Here is a 10,469-nt window from a genome sequence, read left to right on the forward strand (position 1 = left end):
CCAGTCCAACACTCTGTGTCAGACAGTGGCCAAAACCCAGGTGCCATCAGGAGGTCCACCGGCAGGGCCGGAATTCCAGAAGCCCTCCCACTGTTGCCCCCCCAAGCACCTTTGTTGGGGGTATGGAGCAGAGGAGGGAACTGCTGGCAGGCTGAGCTGGGACGCCTGTACCATGTCCCAGGATCCTCATGAATCTGGATGGTCCTGGGGAGGCAGTACCATGCCCTTACTCATTGTGAAGCACGTGCCCCTCTCCCTCCCCTTCTGCAGGATTCGAAGGGCCCTCCAGCTGATTGGTGGGCCACGTGCTCCCCGCTGATCAGCTGAAGGGCCCTTTAAATCTTGCAGGAGGGGAGGGAGAGGGGTGGCCGCCGGCAGCTGGACTTGGGGGTGGACTGGAGCTGACATAAATATAATGGTGGCCCCACCGGAAATTTTTTTGCCCTGCAAGCCACAAACTCCTGGCTACAGGCCTGCTTCCAACACATAGCTCAGGATGTCCCGTCGCTCTCGGGTCTCATTTCCCCCATCGTCTCGTACGCCTTCCTCTGCCCCAGGGCACGTTTGCTTTACCCTGGCACTTCGCCTTGCGTTTGGGCCCTAGGGCATTTTGGTGGGCTTGCTTCCTTCCTGTTAGAATGTGCCCCAAACAGAGACTCATGCAGAGACAAAACGTAAACTCCTCTGAGCGTAGTCTATCAATGGCTACTAGCCAGGGTGGTTGAGGGGAACCTCCACATTCAGAGGCACTAATCCTCTGAATCCCAGCGCCAGAAGGCAACATCAGGGGAAGGCCTCGGCCTCTGTGCTCTGTTGTTGGCCCTCCAGAGGAACTGGTTGGCCACTGTGTGAGACAGGATGCTGGACTGGATGGACCACTGGCTTGATCCAGCAGGGCTCTTCTGATGTTCTTATGGAGGCCTTGGCCTCTATGCCTTGTTGCTGGCCCTCCAGAGGAACTGGTTGGCCCCTGTGTGAGACGGGATGCTGGACTAGATGGACCCTCAGTGGTCTGATCCAGCAGGACTCTTCTTACCTTCTTATCAGTGAAGGCCTTGGTCTCTCTGCCCTGTTGTTGGCCCTCCAGAAGGACTGGTTGGCCACTGTGTGAGACAGGATGCTGGACTAGATGGACCACTGGTCTGACTCAGCAGTTCCTTTCCTTCTTATCAGGGAAGGCCTTGGCCTCTGTGCCCTGTTGTTGGCCCTCCAGAGGAACTGGTTGGCCGCTGTGTGAGACGGGATGCTGGACTAGATGGACCCTCACTGGTCTGATCCAGCAGGACTCTTCTTAGGTTCTTATTAGGGAAGGCCTTGGCCTCTCTGCCCTGTTGTTGGCCCTCCAGAAGGACTGGTTGGCCACTGTGTGAGACAGGATGCTGGACTAGATGGACCCTCACTGGTCTGATCCAGTAGGGCTCTTCTTAGGTTCTTATCAGGGAAGGCCTTGGCCCCTCTGCCCTGTTGTTGGCCCTCCAGAAGGACTGGTTGGCCACTGTGTGAGACAGGATGCTGGACTAGATGGACCACTGGTCTGACTCAGCAGTTCCTTTCTTATGTTCTTATGAATGCCTTGGCCTCTCTGCCCTGTTGTTGGCCCTCCAGAGGAACTGGTTGGCCCCTGTGTGCGACACAGTGCTGGACTAAAGGGACCACTGGTCTGATCCAGCAGGGCTCTTGTTATGTTCTCATCAGGGAAGGCCTCGGTCTCTGTGCCTGTTGTTGGCCCTCCAGAGGAACTGGCTGGCCCCAGTGTGAGACGGGATGCTGGACTAGATGGACCCTCACTGGTCTGATCCAGCAGGGCTCTTCTTACCTTCTTATCAGGGAAGGCCTTGGCCTCTCTGCCCTGTTGTTGGCCGTCCAGAAGGACTGGTTGGCCACTGTGTGAGACAGGATGCTGGACTAGATGGACCCTCACTGGTCTGATCCAGCAGGCCTCTCCTGATGTCCTTATGTCCTGAGGTCAGGTCACTGGTACCCTGTCGTGCTCTATAAAGAAACAAGAAGTGGATTAATTGGGAGGGGGCCAAAAAACAGTGGGCCTTTGAGCTTGGGCCCCACCAGCAATCCCTGGCCCTAGGAGGCGACAGCCAGCTTAGCAGCGATTGGCCAGAGCAGGTCATGTGATGAGGCCTGACCCCGCTGAAGAGCTCAGCTGCAGGAGCACAGCTGCTGTGGCCACTCTCTGTCCCCGCTTGGCAAGACCCTGCTCTGATGCAGATGTGCTCACCTTTCTCTCCCACGGACTGCAGGCTGAGGGAGCGGCACCAGGACGTCCTGCGCCAGAAACTGTACAAGCTGAAACAGGAGCAAGGGGTGGAGAGCGAGCCCCTTTTCCCCATCATCAAAAAGGAGCCAACCTCTCCAGTCGCCGGCAGCAGCAGGTAGGGAGTGCGGGGCAGTGGTTAGAGCAGAGGTCCCCAACCTTTGAGAGCCAGTTTGGTGTGGTGGTTAGAAGCGCGGACTCTAAGCTGGGAGAACCAGGTTTGATTCCCCCACTTCTTTACATGGCAGCTGCTGGAGTGACCTTGGGTCAGTCACAAGTTCTCTCGGAGCTGTTCCCTCAAGGGCAGTTCTCAGGAGGGCTCTCTCAGCCCCATCTACTTCCCAGGGTGTCTGTCGTGGGGAGGGCAAGGGAAAGGTGATTGTAAGCTGCTCTGAGACTCCTTCGGGTAGTGAAGGGCGGGGTATAAATCCAATCTTCTCCTCCTCCTCGTCTTCTTTCTCAGCCTGCGGGCGCCTTTGGAATTGAGAGGGTGGTGGGCACAGTCATAAAAATGACTGGCGTAATGACTCTCAGAAAGGAAATATATAAACTAACTTAGGTGCATAAGGATAGGATTCGAGGATACCATGTGAAACTAAACGAGAGACTAGAGTTCAACCTCCAATGTATGTTTACTGTTCTATGTTATTTTTTGTTTTCTGTTGTCTTCTTTGTCTGTGTTTGTGTTTTTTATTTCTGAAACTAATAAAATTGTCTACAAAAGAATAAAAATAAAAATGGCTGCTGCAGCAGATGGAGCCAACCTCAAATTGTCAAGGATCAAGATTATATTTATTTGTTTAACTGATGATTAGATTTATATACCGCCCTCCCCAAACGGGCTCCAGGCGGTGTACAACAATTAGAATACTGTTAAAATAACAATTTGCACATAATAATATCATCATGAAGTACCATGTAAACAGAGAGATCAGATGTTAAAGCAATCCGATATCTAATCAGATGTCCAGTCAGGACCGGGCCACTGATGGATGATTGGCCAAAAAAGCTGGGGGTGTGTGGGGTGGGCGTCTAATACAAGTCTAATAGTAACTCTTCAGCATTCCAGGCCGAAGCTCCATTTAATGGTGCGCCTTTAAGTCTGCACGGCCAATCAGAAGCCCCGTTGGGAGGAAAGCCACCCCTAGCCCCGCCCACCTACCTCCTAAAAGCACTTGGCAGGCACCGGGAAAGGCGTCGGTGGGCACCATGGAGACCCCTGGGTTAGAGTGTCGGGCGCTGGGGAAGGGAGACCCAGCCTGACCAGAAAGACCATTTGGCGTCCTGTCGCTTGTGTTTCGACCTGACCTACTTTGCAGGGTTGTTGTGAAGGGAAGGTGCGGTCTGTCGGGCTGAGGTCCTTAGAGGAAGGAGGGGATACCAATGGGATGGGGTCGGAACGTGCGCTGTTTGTTTAAACAACGCCCACCCACATGCACTAGTCTCCCTGCAGATTCTTGCCCCAAGGAGACTGCAGTTTAGGTTTTGGGGAGGAGGGCAGGGAGATTGCAGCGAATGGGAAGAGTGGGCAAAGGAGAGCCAGTGTGGAGTGGCAGCAAGGGAAGCCCACGAAGCTGCCTTCTGCTGATTCAGGCAAGCGCTTGGTCCATCGGGGTCGGTGTTGTCCACTCAGGCTGGCAGCTCCGGGGTCTCAGGCAGAGGTCTTTCACATCACCTCCTGCCTGGTCCTTTTAACTGGAGATGCCGGGGATTGAACCTGGGACCTTCTGCGTGCCAAGCAGAGGCTCTGCCACTGAGCTGTGGGGTGGGCGTCTAATACAAGTCTAATAGTAACTCTTCAGCATTCCAGGCCGAAGCTCCATTTAATGGTGCGCCTTTAAGTCTGCACGGCCAATCAGAAGCCCCGTTGGGGGGAAAGCCACCCCTAGCCCCGCCCACCTACCTCCTAAAAGCACTTGGCAGGCACCGGGAAAGGCGTCGGTGGGCACCATGGAGACCCCTGGGTTAGAGTGTCGGGCGCTGGGGAAGGGAGACCCAACCTGACCAGAAAGACCATTTGGCATCCTGTCGCTCGTGTTTCGGCCTGACCTACTTTGCAGGGTTGTCGTGAAGGGAAGGTGAGGTCTGTCGGCCTGAGGTCCTTAGAGGAAGGAGGGGATGCCAACGGGATGGGGTCGGAACGTGCGCTGTTTGTTTAAACAACGCCCACCCACATGCACTAGGCTCCCTGCAGATTCTTGCCCCAAGGAGTTTAGGTTTTGGGGAGGGGGGCAGGGAGATTGCAGCGAATGGGAAGAGAGGGCAAAGGAGAGCCAGTGTGGAGTGGCGGCAAGGGAAGCCCACGAAGCTGCCTTCTGCTGCTTCAAGCGCTTGGTCCATTGGTCCATCGGGGTCAGTGTTGTCCACTCATGCTGGCAGCTCCGGGGTCTCAGGCTGAGGTCTTTCTCATCACCTACTGACCGATCCTTTCAACTGGAGGTGCCGGGGATTGAACCGGGGACCTCCTGCATGCCAAGCAGATGCTCTGCCACTGAGCCACAGCCCCTCTCTACAGCTTTCCAGGGTCTCAGGCTGAGGTCTTTCCCATCACCTACTGCCTGGTCCTTTTAACTGGAGATGCCGGGGATTGAACCGGGGACCTCCTGCGTGCCAAGCAGAGGCTCTGCCACTGCGCCACGGCCCCTCCCGTCGTACTGAGGAGGCACAGGTTCAAATCCCCTGATTGGCCACAGAGCTCCAGCCCATGGCCGTCTCTCTCTGGGTGGGCCTACCTCACAGGGTTGCTGTGAGGATAAATCTGAGGGCAGGAGAACGATTTCTGCCACCACGGGCTCAGGGGAAGCAGGGAAGGGGGGAAAGCCATGCTTATTCAGGGGTCCTTCACAGGCCACAACATCCGCCCCCTCCTCCATTTCTTTGCAGGGTGGAGGCCGAGGAGAGCGCCCCGCCACAGGCCGGTCCCTCCTCTGCCGAGGGCGAGACCAAAGCGGAAGGGGAAGGAGAGGCCGTCCTGATGGAGGAAGACCTCATCCAGCAGAGCTTGGACGACTACGACGCTGGCAAGTACAGCCCCCGGCTGCTGACTTCCCACGAGCTGCCCTTCGACGCCCACGTGGTGGAAGCCGACGAGGACCTCCAGCGTCTCCTGCTCTCCCGCCAGCAGCTGCAGGTCACAGGTAGGGGGCGCTGCGTAGCTGCATCTGAAGTGGGGGGGGCTCTGATCTTGGCGACACGGAGCACCGTCGTTGGCAGTGCAGTGACCAAAGGGCAAATTTCTGCCCCGAGGAGCTTACAGTCTCAGATACAACAGGAGTGGAATGTGCAATCCACCCGGTTACACGGGCTTAGTTGAATTTAAGAACAGAAGAGAGGCCATGTTGGATCAGGGCAATGGCCCATCCGGTCCAACACTCCGCGTCACACGGTGGCCCAAACCCAGGTACCACCAGGAGGTCTACCAGCGGGGCCAGAACTCCAGAAGCCCTCCCACTGTTGCGCCCCCCCCCCAAGCACCAAGAATACAGAGCATCACTGCCCCAGGCATGAGAACATAAGAGAAGCCAGTGTTGGATCAGGCCAATGGCCCATCCAGTCCAACACTCTGTCACACAGTGGCCAAAAATACCAGGTGTCACCAGGAGGTCCACTAGCGGGGCCAGAACTCCAGAAGTCCTCTCACCGTTGGTCCCCTCCAAGCACCAAGAATACAGAGCATCACTGCCCCAGGCATGAGAACATAAGAGAAGCCAATGTTGGATCAGGCCAGTGGCCCATCCAGTCCAACACTCTGTATTGTCACACAGTGGCCAAAAATACCAGGTGCCACCAGGAGGTCCACGCGCAGCGCCAGACAGAACTCCAGATGCCCTCCCACTATTGCCCCCCCCCCAAACACTAAGTATACAGAGCATCCCTGCCCCAGACAGAGTGTTCCATCTATACTTTGTGGCTAAGAGCCACTGATGGACCTCTGCCCCATATGTTCACCCAATCCCCTCTTTAAGCTGTCAATGCTTGTAGCCGCCACCACTCCCTGCAGCAGCCCCATTTCAGCCCTGTCTTCCTTAACTCAGCCCTTTGGAAACACTCGTCTTGCAAAACGATCTTCAGGCTGGCTGGCAAATCGGGTGTCCTCAGCCGACCCAGAACACGGCGTTTTGTTCCGGCCTCTGGGGGCCCTGGACTCCCAGCTGTGAATAAATGGCTCTGTTAGGCATCCTTGACGTCAGCAGAGTTCCCTCTCCGTAACCTTGAGCAATCTCTCGATCTCTTCTCCGAACTTGGGCAGGCAGCCTGTGGCTGGAAATTGGGGGGTGGGGAATTATGGCAGAGGTGGTCTTCCACCCAGACTGGGGACGCCTTCCCTTTCAGGATAAAACAGAACACAACACCCCCCCTAAATCTCCCCAAATCGAGGAGGCTTTCTGATCTCGGCATGGGCGTCCTGGGAAAGCTTCAGGGAAGCGATCTGGCAAACTGCAGCTAAGGCATGAGTCAGACCGGCCCAGAAAAGGAGGAAGAAGAAAAAGAAGAGTTGGTTTTTATACCCCGCCCTTCACTACCCGAAGGAGTATCAGAGCAGGTTACAATCGCCTTCCCCTCGCCACAACAGATCCCCTGTGAGGCAGGTGGGGCTGAGAGAACTCTGAGAGAACTTGTGACTGACCCAAGGTCACCCATCTTCCTGCATGCGGAGGAGGAGTGGGGAATCAAACCCAGTTCTCTCAGATTAGAATCCGCCGCTCTTAACCACTACGCCAAAATGAGCGGGCACGTTCTCCCTGTCCATCTTCCAGATGCCTCCTTTTGTCACAGGGATGTGTCCCAGTCTGGTACCAAACCTGCTTGTCAGTCACCTTAGTAGAACCAGGCAAAGACCCTCCCCCCCCGCCCCCATCTTCCTTTTCTGCGCCCCAACCTCACCTGGCAGAGATCTAAGGGTGTGGCATGCTTGGCCGGCTCACCTTATCCTTGCCGATCAGGGAGAAGGGGATGCCACGTGGACGCTGCAGAGAAACGCAGTGGGCAAGGCCAGATCCGGGTGCAAATGCTGCCTTCTGGAACCTGCGTCGCGAAGGCAGCGTACAGCCCTGACCTGGATAGCCCAGGCCAGGCCGATCTCGACAGATCTCAGAAGCGAAGCAGGGCCGACCCCAGCAAGTATTTGGAAGGGCGACCTCCAAGGAACACCAGGGCCGGGACGTAAGCGCCATCAAGTCGCAACTGACTTCCGGTGACCCCAGTGAGGGTCTTTTCAAGGCAGGCGAGAGGCAGAGGTGGTTCGCCATGGCCTTCCTCTGCAGAGCCTTCCTTGGTGGCTTCCCAGCCAAGCCTTATGGTGACCCCAGCAAAAGGGGCTTTCAAGGCAAGTGAGCAGCAGAGGTGGTTGGCCATGGCCTTCCTCTGCAGAGCCTTCCTTGGTGGTCTCTCATCCAAGCCTTACGGTGACCCAAGTAAGGGGCTTTCAAGACTAGTGAGCAGCAGAGGTGGTTGGCCATGGCCTTCTCTGCAGAGCCTTCCTTGGTGGTCTCTCATCCAAGACTTACGGTGACCCCAGTCAGGGGCTTTCAAGGCTAGTGAGCAGCAGAGGTGGTTGGCCATGGCCTTCCTCTGCAGAGCCTTCCTTGGTGGCTTCCCAGCCAAGTACTGACCCTGCTTAGCTTTCGAGTTCTGATGACATCAGGCTATGCCACGCTGCCTCTCGTCCATATGAAACATGCTTGGGTGACTTCAAACCACTCACTCCATCTCAGCCAGACCCTCCCTTTCCAAGGGTCAAAAAGAGGGGAAGGTCCCAAGCCTGGTTTGTGGCTTCAGCTCATCTGATACTGGATCTTTTCTTCAGGACAGGAATTCGCTGCCAGAGGATGATGTGATGGCCACAGGAATAAACACGTTTCAAAGGGGATGAGATAGATCCATGGAGGATAAGTCTGTTAATGGCTACTAGCCATGGCGACTGAGGGGAACCTCCACATTCAGAGACACTGATCCTCTGAATCCCAGGGCCAGGAGGCAACTTCAGGGAAAGGCCTCGGCCTCTGTGCCCTGTTGCTGGACCTCCAGAGGAACCAGCTGACCACTGTGTGAGACAGGATGCTGGACTAGATGGACCACTGGTCTGATCCAGCAGGACTTTTATGTTGTTATGAAGGCCATGGTTTCTATGCCCTGTTGTTGGCCCTCCAGAGGAACTGGTTGGCCACTGTGTGAGACAGGATGCTAGACTAGGTGGACCGCTGGTCTGATCCAGCAGGGCTCTTCTGATGTTGTTATGAAGGCCTCTGTCCCTGTGCCCTGTTGTTGGTCCTCTAGAGGAACTGGTTGGCCACTGTGTGAGATAGGATGCTGGACTGGATGGACCACTGGTCTGATCCAGCAGGGCTCTTCTTAAATTCTTATCATGGAAGGCCTTGGCCTCTGTGCCCTGTTGCTGGACCTCCAGAGGAGCTGGTTGGTCACTGTGTGAGACAGGATGCTGGATGATATGGACGGTTGGTCCGATCCAGCAGGGCTCTTCTTACTTTCTCTGATCTCCTTGTTCTCTCCCCTCCAGGCGACGCCAGTGAGAGCGCCGAGGACATCTTCTTCCGCCGGGCCAAGGAGGGGATGGGTGCGGAAGAGGGGCAGTTCAGCGTGGAGATGCCCCTGACGGGGAAGGCCTACCTGTGGGCCGACAAGTACCGTCCCCGCAAGCCCCGCTTCTTCAACCGGGTCCACACAGGCTTCGAGTGGAACAAATACAACCAGACCCACTATGACTTCGACAACCCCCCGCCCAAGATCGTGCAGGGCTACAAGTTCAACATCTTCTACCCGGACCTGATCGACAAGCGCTCCACCCCCGAGTACTTCCTAGAGGCCTGCCCGGACAACAAGGACTTTGCCACCCTGCGCTTCCACGCCGGCCCGCCCTACGAGGACATCGCGTTCAAGATCGTCAACCGGGAGTGGGAGTACTCCCACCGCCATGGCTTCCGCTGCCAGTTCGCCAACGGTATCTTCCAGCTGTGGTTCCACTTCAAGCGGTACCGGTACCGGCGGTGAGGCGGGGGTTGTGGTGTTCCTTCTTTTCCCAAGCGGGCAATGCCAGGTCGGCAAGGAAGATGCTGATGGCGGCTGAGGGACACATGGAATCGGACCAGAATCAGGACCACTCACTGAGAATGCCAGTAAGATGCAGGAGGCGACTGGAACGCTTTTCTTTCCTGCTGTGCCCATGTATAGTGGGCAGCTCAGCTGTATATGCTGTGCGTAGACCAGCCTGTTCAGCCTCTGTGGGGGTGCCATTCTTTCCATGGACACTAGAGGGTGCTCCTTCCCTCGTCTAGGTTCTCCGCCTTTGGGGCTGTTCCTCTTTGGTCTGGTCTCTTGGTGGCGCCAGATTTTTTTTTTTTTTAACAGTTTGTAAGATTTCCTGAGGCTGTGTTGGTTGAGTGGGCTCTTTCTCAGGAAGTCATCCGATTGAAATAAAACCAGTTTATTGATGCTGTTTGGTTTTTCTGCTGCCATTGGAGAAGGTTGGTCTTGGCAAAATCTTGGGTTAAGAACATAAGAAGAGTCCCACTGGATTGTACCAGTGGTCTGTCTAGTCCAGTGGCCTGGCTCATGCAGTGGCCAACCAGTTCCTCTGGAGAGCCAACAACAGGGCATAGAGGCCCTGATAAGAACATCAGAAGAGCCCTGCGGGATCAGACCAGTGGTCCCTCTAGTCCAGCATCCTGCCTCCCACAGGGGCCAACCAGTTCCTCTGGAGAGCCAACAACAGGGCATAGAGGCCCTGATAAGAACATCAGAAGAGCCCTGCGGGATCAGACCAGTGGTCCCTCTAGTCCAGCATCCTGCCTCCCACAGGGGCCAACCAGTTCCTCTGGAGAGCCAACAACAGGGCATAGAGGCCCTGATAAGAACATCAGAAGAGCCCTGCGGGATCAGACCAGTGGTCCCTCTAGTCCAGCATCCTGCCTCCCACAGGGGCCAACCAGTTCCTCTGGAGAGCCAACAACAGGGCATAGAGGCCCTGATAAGAACATCAGAAGAGCCCTGCGGGATCAGACCAGTGGTCCCTCTAGTCCAGCATCCTGCCTCCCACAGGGGCCAACCAGTTCCTCGGGAGGGCCAACAACAGGGCAGAGAGGCTGAGGCCTTCCCTGATAAGAACATCAGAAGAGCCCTGCGGGATCAGACCAGTGGTCCCTCTAGTCCAGCATCCTGTCTCATGCAGTGGCCAACCAGTTCC

At 56.0% G+C, this 10,469-nt stretch overlaps 1 protein-coding gene across 2 annotated transcripts in view; it reads left to right on the forward strand.

Moving 5' to 3' along the window:
* The window catches only part of CACTIN (cactin, spliceosome C complex subunit), a 26,424-nt gene extending 16,741 nt beyond the window's left edge, over positions 1 to 9,683 (forward strand). For both annotated transcript variants that reach the window (XM_015426732.1, XM_015426731.1), the window contains exons 8-10: positions 2,256 to 2,387; positions 5,153 to 5,406; positions 8,787 to 9,683. In XM_015426732.1, coding sequence (XP_015282218.1) covers positions 2,256 to 2,387; positions 5,153 to 5,406; positions 8,787 to 9,277 — 877 coding nt within the window. In that variant the 3' untranslated portion in view covers positions 9,278 to 9,683. The remainder of the gene's footprint in view (positions 1 to 2,255; positions 2,388 to 5,152; positions 5,407 to 8,786) is intronic.
* Positions 9,684 to 10,469: the final 786 nt, after the last annotated feature.

Source organism: Gekko japonicus, unplaced genomic scaffold (genome assembly GCF_001447785.1).
Source record: "Gekko japonicus isolate JY-2015 unplaced genomic scaffold, Gekko_japonicus_V1.1 scaffold3464, whole genome shotgun sequence".
Lineage (NCBI taxonomy): Eukaryota > Metazoa > Chordata > Lepidosauria > Squamata > Gekkonidae > Gekko > Gekko japonicus.